The sequence below is a fragment of the Rhopilema esculentum genome, chromosome 7 (assembly GCF_057945365.1).
Source record: "Rhopilema esculentum isolate cy_ngs chromosome 7, ASM5794536v1, whole genome shotgun sequence".
NCBI lineage: Eukaryota > Metazoa > Cnidaria > Scyphozoa > Rhizostomeae > Rhizostomatidae > Rhopilema > Rhopilema esculentum.
In genome coordinates this window covers 12440148-12461709 of record NC_142821.1, presented here as the reverse complement: position 1 = coordinate 12461709, position 21562 = coordinate 12440148, and the positions used below count along the sequence as shown (strand labels likewise).

The 21562-nt window shown below is 35.8% G+C and overlaps 2 protein-coding genes across 2 annotated transcripts; one reads left to right on the top strand and one right to left on the bottom strand.

The window, feature by feature from the left end:
* Positions 1 to 6330: 6330 nt before the first annotated feature.
* LOC135684025 (uncharacterized) lies at positions 6331 to 16288 on the top strand. The gene is made up of 6 exons (XM_065199471.2): positions 6331 to 7095; positions 10288 to 10344; positions 12788 to 12889; positions 13414 to 13515; positions 14225 to 14327; positions 15409 to 16288. Coding segments are annotated over exons 1-6 (477 nt in total). The 5' UTR covers positions 6331 to 6983; the 3' UTR covers positions 15410 to 16288.
* On the bottom strand, positions 16234 to 21560 carry LOC135684024 (vacuolar protein sorting-associated protein 29). Its single transcript, XM_065199470.2, has 7 exons — positions 21423 to 21560; positions 20337 to 20411; positions 18774 to 18890; positions 17999 to 18106; positions 17617 to 17667; positions 17276 to 17352; positions 16234 to 16468 (listed from the first exon to the last, which is right to left on the bottom strand). Exons 1-7 carry the CDS (start codon positions 21426 to 21428, stop codon positions 16354 to 16356), a joined length of 549 nt encoding a protein of 182 aa, XP_065055542.1. The 5' UTR covers positions 21429 to 21560; the 3' UTR covers positions 16234 to 16353.
* Positions 21561 to 21562: the final 2 nt, after the last annotated feature.

Sequence of the window (21562 nt, the reverse complement as noted above, 5' to 3'; positions counted from 1 at the left end):
AATTCAAAGGGAAATTAGTCACAACCCACCTTATTCAAAGAGCAAGAGAGCTGACAACAACAAAGAGAGATCTGATCAGAGAAAAGCTGCTGGAAGGCAAATTTCCAGGAAACCCTGTATAGAGAGAAGCTTAGAACATAATTCAAGTACTGTACTTGTTAAAAGAGAAAACATTTTGAGAATTGCTGCTTGTTTTTGAAAGATATCATTGATTGTTTCATTCCGGGTAAAATACCCTTTTTCAACCAAAGGGGCCTCATATATTGACAGGAAACAACAGAAAATTCTCACCCGTAGTTCTCAGTTTTTTGCAAAAAAAGGTGCAAAAAGAGCCAGTTGCACAAGATGGCTTAGTAAATATTAAATTTGACATCATTAATAAGTTTCTAACAGTGTTAGCCTTTCGTGGTTCAGGTTGAATCTCATTCTGAATGTTATTCTCATGTTGAATCTCATTCTGAATCTGAATCTCTCTGAAAAGCATGATGTGTGCTGCTGTGGCTAGATCCACGACATAGGAGGCAATACTCTGTATAACACAAGCAAAAGCTTATTGCCAAGCAGTCAAGACTCATTTTAATCTCCAGAATATTTTATGACCATGGCAGGATTTTTTCAGATTGAATGGTGTTGCTCTACGTGGAGAAGTGACCGGCAGGAAAGGCCCTTTTTGGTCCTCGGTTAACCAATGAAGATGCTTTATGTTGGAACATAAAATTGGTCAGCAGGATCCTTCTATAAAATCAAACCAAACTCTCAGCCTTTTCAGCAATCAATTCCTACTAGATGAACATGCAGAGTATTTGTTTGATTTAATGAATGCCAAATCTTGGTAATATTCAGCAATGGAGATGATGGAGGAAATAGCAGTGTTATTTAACAAACCAACAGATTCAAGAGAGCCATTTAGCAGCATATTCAGAAACTGTTTAGCCCTTTAAAGCATTTTTACCATATTATGATAAGGACAATAAGGTTGTAGTTAATAGATAGAAAATGCCAAAACTTGCTTTAAGTTATTCTTGGATTTTTTGTTGATCATCACAAGCAATAACGCTGGCTTGACAAACAGTTAAGGTCAAGCTCAAAGCTCTACTGACTTCACTCTGAGTTGAAAGTACCTTTAGTGAAGCGTGAATTGTGCATAGTTGTTTGCGATTCGTTCACTAATAAAATTATCCATCGAGTATCGTGTTATTTCCAAACCCAGCGAGTCTTATTTTACGTGCAGAGAACACGGCGCCAGAGAGACAGAGACAGTGCGTTGCGTGATTGTAACTGAACTATGAACTATAAACTGACTGACTTACATAAAAATTAACATGCTTATATACAGAAATGAATATCTAAAATTAACACAAATGATGTAAGGAAAACAAAAGATAGGAAGGGCAAGTAAAGGTGATGAGTAAATTGAATAGCGTGGCAAAGATTGACAGACAATAGGGATTAGCGAATGCGTGAAATGAGAGTGACGTAGAGGATGCCTGTGCTGCGATGTGAGAATGTCGGAATGTGATAGAATGAATGAGAAGGAAAAATTGATGTAAACAGGCCTACGTAGTGTCACTACATACCTTTTTACTACTTATAGCTGTTCACATAAAATGGCCATAGACAAGTCAACCATGTTGCTGATCTTGCTAGTTAAACAGTTTTATTTCTTCATTATAACTTCTTTGTCAAAAAGGAAATCATCAACTCAAAAGTTGGGCATGGAGAAAATAGCCACACCCAAATTTTTCAAAATTTGAGGGGAGGGTGTAACCATTGCTATTTGGCTGGCTATGCTACTGCTATCTGCGCGCGAAAGTGTTAGGTGAAGTGATGGGTGAAATGTTGGATCGTTTGACCAGGGCTTAAGACTGCCTGACGTACTGAAGATTTCTGCATTATAAAGCACAGCCTTGTATCGTAAATGGCTTTGCAAATGTGCAAGAATGTCAGTTTTAATATTTCGAATTTATACGTTGTAGATGACTTAACGTCTTCTCCAAAATATTCAATCTTGTTCTCAATAGGCGAACAGCCTTCATTCCCATGTGGATCGGTTTTCACTGCCATACCTTTTTGAAAAAAGAAATGTACATCATGATTTGCGAACTAAAAATAATCTTTGCATTCCAAAAGCCAGGACAACTTCTTATGGTATAGAAACTGTGGGATATTTAGGTCAAAAACTGTGGCAAACACTACCTCACAGTATAGGAGAGTCCCAATCACTGGCAACATTTAAAAAAGAATTAAGAGCACACCCTATAGAATGCGACTGTAGATTGTGTAAAAAATTTATTGCTGGGTTAGGTTTTATTTAAAACATTATACCTTAAACCTTTTTAATATTGTATCATATATTTTTATTTCATACTAACTCTTTATAGATAGTTGGCCTTAATTAGCTTCTTTATATTCTTTATAGCTATCAGCCGTTCATTTAGTACGCCAACTTTAAACAAATTATTTATTATTATTATTATTATTATTATTATTATTATTATTATTATTATTATTATTATTATTATGCCTCGCTGGCATCCAATTGCAACACAACTCACTAAATTTTAAGTTTACTTATCCTTTGTGAATGGTAAGTAACAATAAGATCTTGACATCTCTAGTCCATCTTAAAACTTGCGACGAATCTCTAAAGAAAAACTACGATTTTTAATTGCTAATGATGACTATATGAAAGCAAATGGATTGGATATGAAAAGACCCAAAATGTATTTTTCAAGGAAATTTTTCTAAATATTTAAAAAAGACCATAGTATCGCCTTTATGCCTGTATATAGGAAGAAGATCCCTTTCACAAGAAAAACTATAGACCTATAAGTTTACTGACAGCATTTGCGAAAGTAGTTGAAAAGGCAACGGAGCTTCAAATTTCGCCCTTTTTTGAAAAGAAGCTTTCAATTTTTATGTGTCTATAGAAACAACTTTTTCCTAGCATGCTCTATTTGGACTTATCAAGGACTGGAAAAGGGTTTGAAGGCAACACATATATCGATACTGTTCGTATTGATTTATTGAAAGCTTTGACTGTCTACCTAAAAGTCCTCTTCCAGCAAAAGTACGTGCTTATAGAGATATGTTCTCTCTTGCATATACAAGATTACCTCACCGACACAAAACAAAAGTTCAAAGACTACCAAACGCTACAGGACACTACAGCACCTGGGTCAGGCTTGTGCAAGGAGTACCACAAGGATAAATACTTGGCTCTCTGCTTTTTAACATTTTCATAGATAATATTCTTTACTACCTTGATAATGTATTACTGTGCAAGTTTGCTGATGACAATTCACTTTCTGTCACTGCAACTAATTATGATTGACTGTAGAAACTTATAAAGGCCAAAACTAATAAATAACCAGAATGGTTTAAATTGAGCGAAATGACTGCAAATCTTTATAAATTTCAAGCAACTACCATTAGAAATAAAGCCTATGAAGATGTTATTTAGCAAAGAAAGTCAGGATAAACTAGACTTACGACTAGCGTGTTTTGACTAATCAGCCTCCTTAAAGGATCTAATTGCCAACACGAAGGAAATTGCCATATATTCATCAATTAAAGTTTTAACGCTTGAAGAGTATAAAACTCTAAATCCTATTTAACTGAAGGACTATTTTTCGACAAATCTAACGAGTCATAACCTTAGTGTGCAAAATCTCCTTTTAACATTTTGACAAAGTCAAGGGCAAGGGCAAAGGCAAGAACTTCCAACAATGGAATCAATCACTCAGTTTCCAAGGGTCAAAGATCTGGAACTCATTTCAAATGAAATCAAACAGCCTGAAATTCCAAAGAATTCTGAAGTCTGATAAAAACGAACTGCCTCAAGCAACCCTTGAAATTGCTTCATATTAGGCCTGGTTCAAACGTCGCGCTTCTCATGTGCCGAACCTAACTCGAGAATTAAGTACATGAGGGGCGCGACGTTTGAATCAATTTGGTACGGCAGATTTAGTTAGGAGCGGCAAACTAGTTTGGATCGGCAGAGCTTGCCGAGCTGCACGGCTCCAGCACGGCACGGTTTCAAGCGTCGAACTTGTCATGTACCTAACTCAATGCATAATTATATTTAATTTATTTTCCTTCCCAGAATTCATTTCTTTCTTGGAGGGCGCATGCGTTTCAAACAAATATTTGAGATTGCGCGCCTTAACCAAGATACTTCATGTTACAATCCTAAAACCATTTGGTGCGACATGATTAAGTTCGACGTTTGAAACGGGAGTCGCGCTAAACATGCTCAAGTGTCGCTCCAAACAGAGTTAGGTTCGGCACATGAAAAGTGCGACGTTTGAACCAGGCCTTAGTGTTTTCCCACTATTGTAACAGCTAACATTAAATATATCATACAACACAATACTTTAATTGGTATTGTGTTTTCAAGCCTTATCCGCGAAAGCCAATATACATTTGCTTTTAAGGAGGCAACGAAATTAATTAGCTTGAGACGTTGAGCTTGGGTACCTAATGACGCCCCCCCTTTCAAAGAGTCAATTCTCATGGTAACACCAAGTAATACTATAGAATTCAGGGGGTGTGTTACCTTTTGCTTTTTGCTTATCCTGCTGCCTTGAGTAAGAATCATAGATTGTGATTCAAGCTCCTATAACACCCAAGAGTTTATGGGCGTAGATTCGAAACTCTACCCTAAAGCTGCTTAATTCAACTTTGTAATCCAATAGAATGTCATGTCAGGTAGTTTCGTATCTCTTGGTCTCACAAAATGTGCGCAAACGGATGGGTGGGGCTCTCCCAACATTTCAAAGTCATGTAAATTGATCCTATTTCGGAGTTGGTTAGTTGATTGAGATGACGTCCATATGAAAAGCTGGGTTTTCTTTGCAACAAGCAAACTAAAAATTTTATCTTATTCTTCTTGTGTGTACATAGATGCAGTGACAGGGTTGTGCAATAATTTGTTGCGTCAAAAGAGATTTAATCCATGATGAAAGAACATCTTAAAGACTGCAGATGTTGCAGATTGTTTTTAATCTTGGGCGCTATAACTCAAGAATGCTGTTATAATGAAATTCAGGGACTTTAGAGAAGTCAGGAAAGGAGGTTTAGAGAGAAGCGTTCATTCTTTTCAGGTTTCAGAAAGATCTCAGTTGAAATCTTCTGAAATTTCTTATCACTTAATTGCTAAGGTAGGCTGAAGGTGTAAGCAAAGTTCAACATGCAATAAAAAACATCGCCAAGGGTGAAATCAGTCAGAGATTCCCAGTGTAAATCCTTTGTTGTGTCCCAACCGGCACAAGTCATCTGTCATTTAAATCTGTTCTTGTTCTTCTAACACTATGTTTTCTATGTAGCCCACTAGCATGAAAATAGAGTTGAAAATCATCCCCTGTCGAAACTGCATGACAGACAGATGCTCTGGTATAAAAGTTCTAGATTTCTGACTCGTTGTTTTTGCTAGTTCGGTGCATTTCAGAATAAAAAACACAAGTAGCTTTATAGGCACGAGATGAGAAGAACCGTTATAATGAGGTTGAGTGAATGTTTCCCTGCTGACCCAACAACGTATGTAAACAGTCTTAAACAGGAATATAAAAGGTACGGTCTTAAACAGGAATATAAAAGATAATTTTGTCAACGAAATCGGGCATTCTAAACATATGTTAGGGCAATATTTATCTTATTTCGTAAATCTAACGGTAATGTTTTCAAATAAACAGAGGATTAATAAAGACAAGCAAATTCTACTGCAACAAAGAATCAGTCCAAAAACAGTGTCTATGAGCACCGAGGTCAGAAAGATTTCGCGCCATTATGTCTGCTGATTCAAAAACATTTTTAAATAGAAAAATGATTGTTTTGACCATCAGTATTCGGCTTTTTGGTTATTTGCAAGAAAGTTTCAGTTTTGCATACGAGAGTAATCATACATTTTGATGTGTGATACAGAAAATTTTCAAGTTGCAGCTCACGGATACATACCTCTAATACCATTATCAGGCAATAAAGATCCGTATAAATGGCAATCAGTACTTTAAAACTGATTGGTAAACAGTAATCTAAATTAAAAGTAAAGCATATATTTTTTATATATAACGTTGGTGGCAAACATTTTCACAGAGATTTTTCTCAGATTTCATCATCGTTAAGATTGTCATGTCAGCCATTTTGCTTCACATTTGCTATCATCATTTTGAATTGTTTAAGGTTCTTTTCAAAGGTATATACAAATCACAAGCAAGCAACTCAACGCATTTTATCAAGTAAAAGCCTTCTCAGGCCGTCCAGATACTGCAGCTTTTCATTTCTTGTGAGTTACTGCAACTAATGAATTCTCAAGAAGTTAAGCCAAAGATTTCCTTCGATGTCATCGGAATCATTCTCAAAATCCGAGAAATTCCCGTGATGTGTGGTTTTGTTGCATTCTTGACACACTTTTAGATTTTTAAGAAGCTGAGCCAATCAGTTCTGATGTCTTGCTGTCATCAAGACTCTGCTTAGACAGCCAGCAGTTGCCAAGAGATTTATAGTTATTTTATTCTTGGCAAGTATTTAGAGTTTTAAGAAGCTAAGCAAAATGAGTTCCGATGCCTTACTGTCATCAAAATAGTGCTTGGACACTAAAAAAATATCATATCATTCTTAATCCTCTTGGCAAGAGCCTTAACAAGCTAAACTTGTGACTGATAAATGACTGTCAAAAAATCCAGGAAGTTCTCAAAACCCGACGTAGTTCCATAGTTTTAAAACGTGGAGAAGCATGTTGCCCTTTGACTTGAGAAAGTAATCTTGTTCACAGTCACAGGAAAGAAGGTAATTCCGAATAAATTACTGGCAGTTGCTTTGGCTTGGAATCAAGGCGACCGGGAAAGAAAACATAAAGACCTCCCACCCACGACACTTGGGCATCTCTAAAATATTTAAGTTATTTGCACCGCAGATACAAATACCGCGCACAGGTTTTCAAAATCATTTCACGGCTGCATTTCTAGACAAAGGTTGAAGCCAAGATGTTGGTTGATGGCAATGTGTTGTTTGCTCTCCTTGTCTTCTGTGCATTGGAAATCAGTCATGGGTATTTCATCGATGATGCTTCTGAAAGACAAGGAAACTTCGTACAAAGTAAGTTTAACAATGCCGTATGGGAAATTCTTCGTCAGACAGTAACGAAATCGTTAAATTTGGATTAGCAAAAATTTCAATAAGTTTAATTTCAAAAGATCAATTCTACGTATGAAAAATTGCCTAATACATGGAAGTTTTAAATGCAATTTAATCTTTGACCTTATTCAAAACATTTTTCTATAAAGGATAATCTACGAGTACTTTATTTTCCATTTTCACAACATGTTTGGGAAAGACAATTCCAACTGCGATTCAACTCCAAGGGTGAGCTTTAATGTGTGCAAATGACTCCCTCGAGTTTCTTTTAAAATATTGTATTTCTTTGTAAGAACATTCAACCAGATATGAAATCAGAATAGGGCTACATACATGTCCTTGTTCGCAAATAGGATATCGTCAAGCAGATTCTTTATCAGTTACGCTATGACACGTTTTATAACGATAGATTACACAACGTTTTGTTACGATAAGTTACCTTTTCTTCGCTACAGTTTACGTTCCATTATGATAGGCTACGTTACGCTCCGTTACAATATGTTTCGCCCTGTTACGATAGGTTAACTCCGGTTTCGATAGGTTGCGTTTTGCCATTATCATTTGTTGGCTTTTAAATGAGACTCTCATGTTAACTGCAGATTAAATGTTAGGGGCGGTCTCCATACCCGATTGGAGAAAATCCGCTTTGATCAATGTCATAGGCTCGATAATTGACAAACAGGATATTGTAAAAGATAAAGATTCAATCGAGATAAAACTTATACTCCGCGTAAGAAAGGAGTGGTTACTTTCTAATACAATCTCATTGACTAATAACAAAGTAATTTTGGTAATATGTTTCAATTAACAACAGTTTCATGCGAATGTTTTCTCGAACTTGTAAATTCATGATGACGAGGCATTCTTTTTAATGTTAATTGTAAAAGTGAAAGGAGCGCTTTGTCTCCAGAGTTAAGTAGCATTAGGTTGACGAAAGAAGGCATCGCTTGGCGGGGCTTTGTCAGTTTCTATTAGCGACGTCCTCTCCAACACTAGGTTTTATTCAGAAGCATTCGTGTCGCCAGAAGCTCGTGAACTCAACGAATTGTGTCAAACTGTCGTTGCATCATCTTTTCTATGTTGACGACTTTTTAGCAGGCACAAAATGATAACGTCTACAAAGCGGAACGTCTTAAAAGCAGAGAACTGACGTTGCTGCCAGTCGTAGGTTGGGCTGTGCCAAAGTAAAGGTGTCTGACACCCCTACTCTTTCGAAAAACTTTTTAAATCTAAAATTAACATTTGATTGATTAACATCTAAGATTAATCTAATTATGAAATAATTACGGTTGCTATACAGGTTCGTGATTATGGCCTCAGACTGTTATCAAAGTATTTAGCAAGGTTTGGTTATGCGAACTCAAACGCATTGATGAAATGCACGTTCTTCATAAGAATATTTTTTCAGCCCAGCCTTCAGACTTTCTTAAATATTTACTAATTTCAGCACTAATATTTTCTTGGCACTTTCTTAACGTAAAACTGAAAAAGGTTTACAATACTGGGTGATGAAATACTATAAATATGCTATATTTCTCCAAACAACCCTCAACTTCATAACTTCAACGTCATAATGAAGAAAACCTAACCAACAGGGTACAATTGGTCATGCAAAGAAAGCCCAACAAACAGAACTGAACAAGCCATGCAATTGTCACAGACCGAGACATTTCACTCTTGCACGGCAATCTATGAGCTTTCTTGACCTTTTGAAGAACCAATCATGACTTTCTTATAAAATAGTATAAAAATCGTGTATTCTTGATAAGAATATGTCGGCGATATTGTGTGTTTCTGAAATTAAAAGCAAGCAGTTTTGTTTGAAAAAAGCAAGGCCTTGGAAGTGTGAAGGAAGTCGGATGCAAAGAGCAATCAGTTATTGCAATGCCAAAATTTATCATGCATTCAAATGATTTCACCTGCTTTCCTCACAAAAAACCAAAACATAATTCTTTTGATACTAAAATTTCATAAGATTTATTGCACAATCTCCCTTTTTCAAATCAAGGTACTATTTTGAAATTCAATATCTTTTTCTGCCATCGCTTTGAAAATTAGCTTTAACTTTCCAGGAAATCGCATTAGGTTTAACGCAATAGAGGATTAATCATTCAAGACAATACGTTTTGAAATCCTGAAAAAGCCAAAAAAAGCAAGCTTGATTTTTGAATCTGTTTAAAATATTTTACAGTTCAAAATAGAGTAAGCAAAAAGAGAAACAGAAAATAAAGGATTGAAGTTTGTCAATCATCGAAAACATATCTTTTAGCATAATAATGATGGAAATGGAACAAAGTTATCTTTAAAATTTCCCTATAAACTTTGTTTCAAATTGCTAGCTCTAGAACATGGCTCTAGAAGTTTATGGCAGCAACTTACTTCAATGAATCGATCTTCAGTTGCATGACCAGGCAACTTAAAGGCAAATCTCGCTTCTATGATATCTTTTCAATAATCCTAAATCTTCTTACAATATGTTACACTCTTTTTGGTGCTGTTTAGCACAAAGTTCCCTTGCCCAGTTGTTTTAAAATCGGTTCATGAGAAAAATATAATAGTTGTCTGACTTATTCTTTTCAGATATTTCCATGGCAGAGCTTTAATAAATGCCTGGCTGTAGTTTTCCTGGCCAGTACCAATTTTTTAAATTTAAAAATCTTACTTAGCGGGTATTTTAGCTTTACAAACTGCTCTATACTTACGGTAAATAAATTTTGGAACACCTTCTAAAAAGGTACTAAAGACACATATTTAGAAAGATCCACAGAATATTGTTTATTCTTTGAAGGCTGTGGGGTTTGCCATTAAATTGAAAAAAATCAACGGTAAATGTATTGTAGGCCTTAAAAGCCAACTTGGAGTTTCCATATATGATGAAATAACTTACAAAAAGCAATCAAAGATTGTTTTTGCAAAAATAACGGTTAAAGTTGAAGTTTTGTATCCGTTGTGTATCATTATAATGATTTTGACAATCGGAAATAATTACGTAGATTTAGATTTTGAAAGTTTGAAATTAGGTTCTGGTTAACAGGCCTGATCTACCCAAAAGAAGGAAAGCGTTCTTTGTCTACCTTCTAAGTCTATTTGAAAGAATCCTGAATACCATTTCACTTACAACATCAACTTATCTCAGGTATTTTATTTTTTCAGATAACTTCGAGCGAAACCTGAATGTTGATGAGATTGGGAACAATGTGCTTATGAAAAGTAAGTTTATTTCCCTTGAATCGACCTCCAATTACCAGGAAACAGCCAACAGGAAAAAGTTTTGTCTGATTCTTATGTTGATATTGAATTTTCACAGATGTCCCTTAGTAGCAGCAAAGTACAATATTAAGCATACTATCATTGGACAGAGTTTCCGCACTGAAATTTTTCAGCTATTGTTTTCCAGAACATAGAATATACCCTTTAATTAGCCAAATTTGGGCAAGTATGTGGAAATTATCTAGTGTACCAATACCAGAACTATCTGCTGGTTCAGAGATTTAATGTTAAAGTGCCTAGAGAACACTAAAGGAAACACAACAGTTGTATCCAATCCTTCTTCATTATACACCTCGGTACTGATTACCTATCTCTCTATCGCCGTTTCTATCGCTTCTTACCTTACAACCAACCAGACGTTTTATATACTTTTAGTCTACGCAACTAAATATGTCTACCAATCAGCATTTAGAAAAACCGGATACGAATTTTACGTCAAAGATTTTTTATGAATAACTTTAAAATGCATATACGGATTAATAAATGTCGTTAAGCTGTTTGTTTAGACCGATGAATAGCTTGAGTCAGCCCATTATTAGCCTGAGTCAGCCCAACACTTCGTTAACCAAGTCTATTACGGATACCTACACAAACATTAATTACCCAAGCAACTCTATGAATTAACAAGAAGAAAAAACAAATCTCTTTGCTAAAAGCATGTGCTGCAGTGCTATATTAAATGCGCTGGCATGAATGGAAAATCCCAACAAAGTCTTTGTGGCTAAAGCGATCTTATGGTGCTCTTAATTCAAAAACAGTATTTGATAGTTTTTGGATGTACAGCTTCTGAACTACAATTTTTTTACAATGTTGGATAGGGTTAACAAAACGCTAGTTGCAAGGACAATATTATATTTAGTTATAAGAAAGTTGGATTGTGAAATAATGCGTTGGCTTGAATGGACGAGAAAGACCAAAGCTTTGACATTCTCTCTTCTAATGACGGCTCGACTGTGAATGAAATTGAAAAAAATTTATAAGCAGTAGAAATTTCAAACTTAGTGGTAGATTTAAGGTTGTGAACAGATATAGGCTTTTAGTCGAGCAGACTGATTAACGATAAAGAAATTTGGGAATGTGGGCAGATGGGGTTGGAAAATTAGTCCCAAATATAGAGGAAATGCCACTCTATAGGGCACTTATTGTCCTGGGTACCAGATCCCCAGAATTTCGAGCGCGAAAACAGAATTCCAAGCAGAGAAGCAGAGGAGCGTCTTCTTCTGAGACAGAGGCTCCTCCGCTGCTCCACTCCTATCTTCTATTTCTGCTCTGCAATTTATGTGGCTCTGGTACCCAGGGTAGGCGCTTGTATACCAATACCATCCCCTCCCATCAAAGGGATTGCCAGTGTATTTATTATAAAGCTGATTTGCTTGAACACCCATCTGAGAGTTCGCTACTGAATGAAAGAGCGGGTTGATATTTTGTGGGAATAGCAAGAATATTATTTACATCTTGTTATAGAATTCAGCTTGATGATAGGTTAATTAACATACTCCAAGAGTTATTTGCAAAGAATTGGCTAAAGGTTTGACCAACCTTCATCGTAAACCAATGACGATTTCTGTACAAAAACTGAACATAGTAATGCAATATTGGTGGCGAAGATCGTGAGAAAATTAGGTCAAGACAGCCAATTTTACTTATGAGAATAGTTGAGACAATGGGAAATTTCTCAAGAGGATACAATTCTGATACGTCCTGTTGAGTTCATCTGCATAATTCAATATAAAGGATTGGCCTCTTGAGAGTATGCATGAGATTAACAATTGCAAGTAGCTTACTGATTAAATAATGGGCGGGCAGCATTGTAACAGAACATTGCCACCCTTGAGGATATTCGCTATGGGTTTCTTATGTTCTCCTGTTTGCAATAATAGTCTCAATGGGATTCTGTCTTAAGAATGAACCAGGGATGGGTCCAAGAATCGGTTTTGCGGGGATTGGGTGTGAATAGTCGTCTTAGCAAATCCATAAATGGCTGATAGGCTTGAACCTAGACTTACTTATAGGAACGTAGGCTTTTCCGTTGAATGCAGTGACGTCACAACTAAGGATGAGCCAGAAGCAGGTAACCCTAGCTTTTGGAAAAATTCTTTTTTCAAATAAAGAAACATGCTTTTTTAAAAAAATACTCTTTCACAAGTATCCTTTTTTCTACGAATTGGTGCCACTCCCTATCTTTCCCCAAACTCTGAAAAGTTTCAGACGTCACCTTTTCAATGATTACATCCATCATTCTCGACTAGTTCAGCATTTATTACCAGGAGAAACTGTCTCCTTTTTTACCAACTTGTTTTTATTTAGCCCATGACCTAAACATGACGGTGTAAGCAGTTTTAAATTTTGGAGTGAATTTTGCTTTGAATTCACGTTTTCGCAGATAAAATCGACGAGGCACCTTGTCAGATATTCACCACGACGTACGGATGCTGCTGGGACAACAGAACAATAGCGAGGGGTCCGACAGGAGCAGGCTGCCCAGGTCAGTGGTCGGGACGATTATTAAACAAGTTCTTGGGACATTTGTGTACAAAACATAACATTATGACGTCACGAAATCAATATATCACCGTATTTTACAAGCAAGTTCGCTTTGCATCGTCCTTATCACACTTTTGGACGGAAAGAGGCTTTCTGGAATTTTATATTACTGGGAAAATTTATCTAGTTATCGCAAAATTATGTCCAGAAAAAAACAGCAGGAGGTTCGAACGAATTCAAAAGCTAGATTCCAATTTTCGGGGAAAATGGCTGCCTGCTTGTCATTCACGATTACATAGATCGATGAAAAAATGTTTTTTCCTGACAACTAATTTTTAAAACAGCAATCTATCGGCTAGAAAGAGTAGGCTCGTCAAGAAATCTCGAATTGTGTCTCAATCGTGCTACATTGCAAAAGTTCAAGATGATTTTCGACATGCGTAAATAATTTCATAAAACATGTAGATGCCTTGCAGTGTGAATAGGTCCTTTTAGTTGACATAACTATCTTTATTTGTTACCTAGCATGCGAGGATATGGACACAATGGAATGTAGAGCCAGAAAAGACATGTGTACAAGCGCCGAGTTCAGAAGACAGTGCCCTATCACTTGTCAAGTGCCTTGTGGTGAGTCTTCGATTTGCAGGCTCTAGCTTGTTGTGTTTGAAAAGATCGGTAAAAAGAGGCACGTTGATCAATAATCTCGGATTTATAGCTGTTTGAGATTAAATACAACAGCGATGTTGTGTTGCGAATGAAACAATTCGAGATTACGAAAAAAAGAAACTGTACTTAGAGCAGAGACGCTGGGACGACCAAGGTGCAAGGGGGGGGGAGGGGGGGCTTGAGTTAAAAAGGCATTTGAAAGATTTTTCCCAGCTTCTGCTAATTCTTCCGAACCTGCCATTTTATTTCAATCTTCTAAAGGTATCTTGAAAATTGGCTAGCATAAAGAATAATATTAACATGTTTTGAGAAATGTCGTCATGAATAAGGCATTGCAGTCAGAATTTCATATGAATCTCTTTGGTAATTACAAAATGGCCGCTTTAAGAGCATTCTAATGAAAAGGGCACTTTGGCCCTCTTGCCCCTCCTATCAAAAATCAACAGGGGCAGGGGCGTTTGACTCCCGCGCCCCCTCTCCGTCGTCCCTGAAAGAGTTTTGTCAAAGCCCTTTTCCCCAAAAGCGGATTATAGAGAAACATTTGAAAAAGAGCAACTATACTAAATTAAATTGTGTATGATTTGGTTGAAATTTTCTGTATTTGATGTACTTAGAATTTGATAAGAATACAAAGTGCTGCATATGGGATACAAAATATGTTACCACGCAGGGTGTAAAGACAGATTTGATTCCTGGCTGTGCAGCAAGATAAGGAAACTTGGAAACTGTCAGTGGTTGGGATCACAGTGTATGCGAACATGTAAAAAATGCTGGTAAGTCAGCCTTTGGAATGTTCTTTCATGAAGTACTTCAAAGAGAAATAAAAAAAGACGATACAGAGCGTATCGGATTCAAGCGTCATCGTGTGAACAGAAGGCCTCTTCGATATAAAAATTTTAAGTTTATGATCCCTAAAGGAAAAGTACAAGAATCTAGGGAAGGGAAAATCTTTCTTACAAAGGAAATGAAAAGGTTATTTTTTGGAACAAATTTGAGAAAGTTGGTAGATAGTTTTGAAAAGGGTTATCATCATCAGGTACCATCTTCTATCAGAAGGTTGGCTTCAACTATCCCAAAATCTGAGTTTTGGTTTGTTGTCATGGTCATAGATAAAGAGAATGTAAAACAATTGTTGCAAAGATATTTAGCTGTTACAAGTATCTTGGCACAATAATTGTCAAAAAAGATATCATCAAAATAGAAATCTTGGAAAATTTTATAAACATTAAGATGCCAAACAAATGGCTTCATCGAAACTTAGATTTCAGAAAACGCCTCAGTCTTTCTTCCGTTGAATTTTGTCCCATTTCTCTTCCTCAAAAATTTCCGTGTGTCTTTTGAATAAAAGTTTCTCAGAAATGGAATTTAAGTAAAACCGTTTATGGTTTGGTCTTCATGATTTGTCTGAAAAAAAGCTCCAGCACAACGGTAAATTTTTCTTACTTTCATGAGCCCTGATATATGGCGAATGCTTGAGGTATAAATTGCCTACTTACGTTCGATGACAATTTAACAATTACAATTTTTGTGCATTGCTTCTCGATCTAAGTTGATCGAAATTGAGCATCGTGTTCAATTTCTTGGCAACAGAAGAACAATGGCTGATGTTAACATGCATCCTTATTTAAGCATGATGTAATGATGTTCAATAATGTTCAATAGGTACACGTGTTGCTCTTCTTGGTTCTCTTTAGAATTGCTCAGCAAACAGGATTGTCCACATTTGTGCTCTTTCGCAGAGCTCGAGCTAGCATTGCATTAAGTTTTCTACAAGGGAGCATTTCATAGTTATTAGCATTCATTCTACTTTCTAGTAATGATAGGGTTAAAACTGACAACTTGTTATCATTTTAGATACAGTGAAGATCGATAGATTTTAAGAGGCAGATGCTGGATATGCGAGTCTTATGAATATCAAATTTGTTTTACCATGTATATATTAATTTATTGTTGTCAAGCTTGTTATGTAGAGCCTCATAAATCCTGTTTTTATTTGCTAGAGTATAATTTAACTCTATTCCTTTAAATTATTATCTTAAAACAAAGGATTTGAAGTAATAAAACTGTTTTTTATCGCTTTGTTTACTGTCTTTGTCATATTTGTTTGTTGACATTATCACAAAAATACCGCAATGACCATTGAATAGGCGTTTACTAAAAAAACTGTTTGCCACTCGCAGTTAGAGGCGCAAAAAGTATTTTGAAAGTTTCCTTCATTTCTAAGTCTAAGAAATCAATCTTGGAAAACAGAACTTACTTTCTATCTTTATCTTATTTTCGAAGTTTTAAGACTATATTTGAAATCATCCGAATTCTGAAAGTTTTCATGTAAGATCAAATAAAGAATTGATTAAAAGATCCAGTGAAAATAGGATTAATTGATGGATTGAAATATGCAATAATAATCGTCGATAAACCAAATAATAACAAAAGGAAAAATTCAGTGTTTACAATTACTTGAGAGAGCATGAAAATCATATAACAATTCAACCCATGTGATTTTGACAGCAAGGAAGAAATTGGTCAATATTTTGCAGCAAAGATCAGGACTTTGAAACTGGTGTGTTCCTCGTACCATTTTGAACGACCCAAATGCCACATTTTCTCATTATGCCAATACTTTGACAGACTCGAGAACATTTCAATGTAATGAAATATAAAATTAATTACTACCACAGATGAAACTTAAATCAATATACAAAATTTTACGATTCCATTCAGAAACGTGCACCTATCATATCCTGCAAAAGTCTCAAATAAGATTCATCTGCCATTTACGAAATAAACAAAGTGCGCATATCATTTCTTGTATTCAATTCTGTCGACTTTGACGTCATCTGCACGAAGCTGGTAAACATATGTAACAACTGTGGTTGATTGGATATCCATCAGCACGAAGGAAGGAACAATACTCCTGGAAAGGGATAAACATATGATTTAACAAACTGCAGCTCGAGAGGGTTGAGTTGCTGCATTTGGTTCTATAACCAAGGCATATAGTAAAAGCCTGTTCTTGAATATCCGCAATAACAGACAAAACAAAATAACAGACGGCTCAAAACAATAGGAAAGCAATTACTTGGGCACCCCAAAATAACCACACTTGACAAAAGCCTTGTCAAAGCAACATCCAGACATCTGAAATATCCTTAAAACGGACAACTCTGGTCTGGTGTCATATATTTTTTACAAGGAGGTTTAGCTTAAATTGGAATCCAATGGAATGTCTTTCTCGTGGTTTATTGCATATATCGGTGGAAGTTGATTTAGAATTAGGCGTGTCTAGTGACATCACAAACTTGGAAGATATAAAAATTTTAATTTCAGTTAGAGGGATACGGAGCTAGGGTGCGACAATCGTTAAAACAAGGACCCATTCTGTTAGCAATAGACTACTTACAAGCATTCTTTGATTGTGCTTACTTTTTTGTCCTAAAATTGGCCTAACATAACAAGTGTCTAAAATCTCTAACATTGACATATCTCTGTAATTTTGACCACAGCAAGCCGACCAAGACAGGACTGAAGGTAATTAGCAATGGAAAATACTTCAAGGTTATTCACAACAATTTAGATGGTTGATCATCATAGAACTGCTAAAATCTAATAACACCCATATATCAAGAAATTAAAATTGACAATAGATAAAAATATTAAGCAAAGAAAGACTACAATAATTTCATTCAACAGGTGAAGTGACTCAAAAACCATTGGTACTTACATTTCAAGTGGGTGGTATGCACCTGTGGCTGACCCTGGGTTGATATAAAACTTCCCTTCATGTTCATAAGCCTCAAACTGCCAGTGAAAATATACAGTTAATAGTTTTTTGTCAAAATTCAAACTTTACCTTCACAAATCCTATTTAATGTATGTCACAACCAAAGGCAAAGAGAATTGATTTTAACTTTTCTCAGAGCTTTGATAGCTAAAACCAAAGACTTCTAGGTTAACATTATATAAAATAAGAAAAGCCGGCGAAGAACAAAGCTATTTAGGTAAAAGAAGGCTTTACATTTTTGTCAATTTGAGGCTTTCATAACAATAACTAATACAATTTACCTTGTGTGTTTGCCCTGTTATAAGAATATCTACATCAAGTTGCCTTTGAACCTGAAAGTTCAAAAAGGCCAGATAAAAACTAGCAATTAAAAAAGAAAACCATTTGTAAGCAGAACAACTGAATTGAAAAAAATTGTTGCCATGAAAAACAAAAAACGAGAAAAATGTTGGCAGCCAGCATATATTTAAGATGCTTGAAAGTCATCCAGTTACATCTGATTGAAAGCACATGCAATCATTGGGACATGCTAAGTTGCATGTATTTAAGTGCTGAGCAATATAACAAGCATCACAAGAAGTATCACAAGTATTAGAAGGAATTTGTTGTCACTGCACATCTTTTCCTGGTTGACAAATGGCATTACTAAGAATAGTTGAATACCATAGATAAACTCTCTGGATCTCCCCATGGGACAATTTGATGACCATGGCACAACCCAATTTTGAACTGTCCAACAGTCACAACTTTTTGTTCTGGATATAATAAATTCTGAAATGAAATGAGATTGGATTATTAAAATTTCAGCTGAATTTTATAAACTTTTGTATGATGAAAAACTAAAACTCAAAGGAAAAAATTCAACACACTGAACCTTTCCTAGCTGTTTCGAACAGAAAATTTAAAGAAAAACAATTGCATAGATTAATCATTAATAGCTTCATAGTTAATATTGCATTGCCTTTTTATAAATGTTAAAGATAAGAAATTTAGTCTGGTAAGTCACCCATCAGCACAGTTGCCTATTGGAGATTTTTACTCTCATCAGGTGTGCCTTAATTAGTCTGACAAATTTGTCAGAAGATGCAAAAAATATTTGTGTTTCATCATTATTCTCCTCAGTTGGCTATCATCCAGCATAGTCAACTCTGATAACTTTTTCCAATGATTAGGGGATTTATTGGCTGTTTCATTAAAGAGGAACTTCTTTTGAAGTGAACTTTTATCTTGGCGGGTGATGTGTCCAATATATTTCAGATGCTGGATGTCACAAAGTGATGTATCTCCTAGTAATAACTTAGCAAGTATTTAATACTGCAATACTACAATATTGACTCCTGCAAAAAGTGAGTCGAGATCTAAAAATATAATCAGTTTCTGTTTCTGAAACAAAAAACAACTATTATGTGCTTAACTTTAAAAGAAAATTCTATATTACCTCATCAAAGTCACCACGCACAACATGCACATCACTTGCTAAAGTCTTTAGGTAATCATAAGACTCTTTTGTACACAGATTGCCAGTGCAGAGAATATGTTGAATTTTTCCTGGTACCTGAGATGACAAAAACATATAGGCTGAACTTATTATCAATGCAAGAAAGCATTGTTTTTCTTCCAATAGGTGGTGTCAAGGTACCATAGACCTAACATACCAGTGTAATATAAGCAAAATCAATGAATCACTTTCAAGTTCTTAAAATCCATCAATAGACCAAGGAAGAAGAATAAAAGTTGGGGGTGTATGTAAAGAAAAAAGGCGAACCTCCAGGCCTCACAGTTTGAGGTGCCTGATTACGCCTCTGCTCCTTGGCATGCACCTAGGCGAGACAAGGTGCACATTTTGTCACCTACCTTCTTCCAAAAGATTAACAATATCACGCACCTCCGCCATTTCCAAAGACTACTTTTTGACCAGAAACTTTGACTTGTTGCCCAGGAATCATCTTATAATTACAGCATTCGCCTTTAGGGAATCACTATCCTGCATCACAGACCATAACTCCTCCTCAGTCTAGTGTTTTGCTTGTTCATTACATTAATACTTTTAATTTATGTTTGGATCAAAATAACAGAAGTTTCCTTTTTTGGTTTCTATAACGTTTGAAAGAAAAAAGCTTTATAATACTTTGATACCACAAAGCCTAAAAAATCACACGGAAAAGCTGTAACATCAATAGTATTGATATTACCGCTTTTCCATACATTTTAAACAAGAAATTATTAATTGAATGCCTGGATGAAAAATTTTGCTTTGAGGCATGCGACCAGCCGCGCACTTGCTAAAATCTTTACAGAGAGACCCGCACTTCCATGATCTATTAAGAGACAACCTACCTCTATTTCTAAAAGGTGAGTAAAGAGGTACCTGGGTTTCTATGCCTGTGAAGCTATCATAATGAGGCCTGGTGAGAAGACCCATCAATATTTTCAATAGTAGTATATAGGGAACACCACAATGCGATGAGAATAAACAACGACAAACACAGAAATCAGCAATGGCTAATATTTTGCCCCGGCATGCGGGACTTCATCAGAACCAATATTTTCAATGGCTTTGTTAGTAAGATGGTTCAAGATTTAGATATAAACATTTGTTATATATATTAATGTTTGTTTGCTTTGCTTGTCATTCTAAAAAGATGAGTAAGATTTCACCAATTCTTATCTTATTTACATCAACTTTATGCTGTCCTGCTTGTTAAGACCACCATAAATTTTGTATTGGGTGTGCCAAAGTTTTAAATCACAACACATAATTTCATTGGCTATTTATTTATTGACAAATTTGAAAAAAATGATACCTATCACCAGATTTGGCACAGTAGAAATTCCAAAAAACGTGATCCTTCATTTGAACAACACACAAGGCACCATAGATGCAAAAAACACAAAGAATGGGACAACGTACAAACAAGATAGAAACTTTATCAACTAAATATTCTTTCCAAGCAACAAATTCAATTAGGATTTATTTTAGAAATTTTGAATTTATACTTACAAGAAGCTTTTTGAATTTTGGAGGCAAGCCACTTTTTCTGTGTGGAATATGAAGATCACCTAGTACCAACACCAACTAAAAAACAAATGGAAAGCATTTAAACATTAAAAATAACATGATATGTATTCACATAGATAGTTTTCTGCATTGAAATACTGATAAAAAGAGATCAACTGATGAAAACTAACAGGGGCAATGTATTGGGAGGAAAGGGGGATCCAAACTAACAGGGGCAACATATTAACTTTTACTGCTGACTTCAAATCAGTTGCAGTTACTGCTGGCTTCATATCAGGGCTGTAAGGAGTGCTTGATTATCACATTAACAAGGGTAGATTCCTCTCAACGAAATTCTTTATGAGCTGAGAGGGACTGCTATCTTGCATGCCTGGCATTTGATAATAAGATTTTGGTGGAAGACCTAAAATTTGAAAATTTCCTAGCTGAAAGAAAATTTAGAGGTAGAAAGTTGTTTAATTGCTAAATATGACCCCCCCCCCAACCCTACAAATAATTTCACTTTAATCTTTGGCTGCATTGAACATGGGGAGTTACCACCCCTACTCCACAAGTCTGGCTTGGATATGTGAAAAGTGACTTTGAGAAAATTGTTTTGAAAGTTAGGTAGATTAAAACAAGATAGGCAACACTTATAAAAACTACACTGTGCCTTGCAGTTCTCAGTGACTTTGCAGTCATAAGGTACTGTGCAGAATCCTACCCTACTGACTGGCTATTTGAAAACGGTGTGACAATATGAAAAATGAAGATTATTTCCATTTTCAGAGATCCCAGCAGAACCTTTCTTGCCTGAAGGGTCCAATTCCGTTTATTGAAAGGAGAAAAAACAAGCAGGTGGAGGTTTGCTTCAATATGTAGAGTCCCAGCGAATTGGATATTTGGATCGCTGATTTATCGCTTGATCAACTGGTCAAATGACCCTGACTTGAAATGTATGGTAAAAACTGTAACAACTCATAGAGAACTGAATTTTCATGTTCTGCGAGCCAAAACACCAAAAAATCCTACATCAGGTAGGATTGCCTGCTTTCAATTCAACACAAGAAAGTTATTTAAACCACCTACCACCATTTTGAGCAGAACTGTTTCAGCAAATCAGCCTTCTTTCCTTTGCGAAGTTAGGCCAGTGGTCCTTCCCTTCTCTTCCTCTTTACAAAAACCTCGATGTCAATAAATTTAAAACGAGGCTGACACAGACACCAAAC

Coding starts and splice junctions, on each gene's coding strand:
- LOC135684025 (XM_065199471.2), top strand. CDS start 6,984: ATGTTGGTTGATGGCAATGTGTTGTTTGCTCTCCTTGTCTTCTGTGCA. Junction 7,096..10,287: donor ACAAGGAAACTTCGTACAAA/GTAAGTTTAACA, acceptor TTATTTTTTCAG/ATAACTTCGAGCGAAACCTG. Junction 12,890..13,413: donor GACAGGAGCAGGCTGCCCAG/GTCAGTGGTCGG, acceptor TTTGTTACCTAG/CATGCGAGGATATGGACACA.
- LOC135684024 (XM_065199470.2), bottom strand. Junction 18,891..20,336: donor CAAAATTCAAAAAGCTTCTT/GTAAGTATAAAT, acceptor TTGTCATCTCAG/GTACCAGGAAAAATTCAACA. Junction 18,107..18,773: donor TGCGTGGTGACTTTGATGAG/GTAATATAGAAT, acceptor ATTTCATTTCAG/AATTTATTATATCCAGAACA.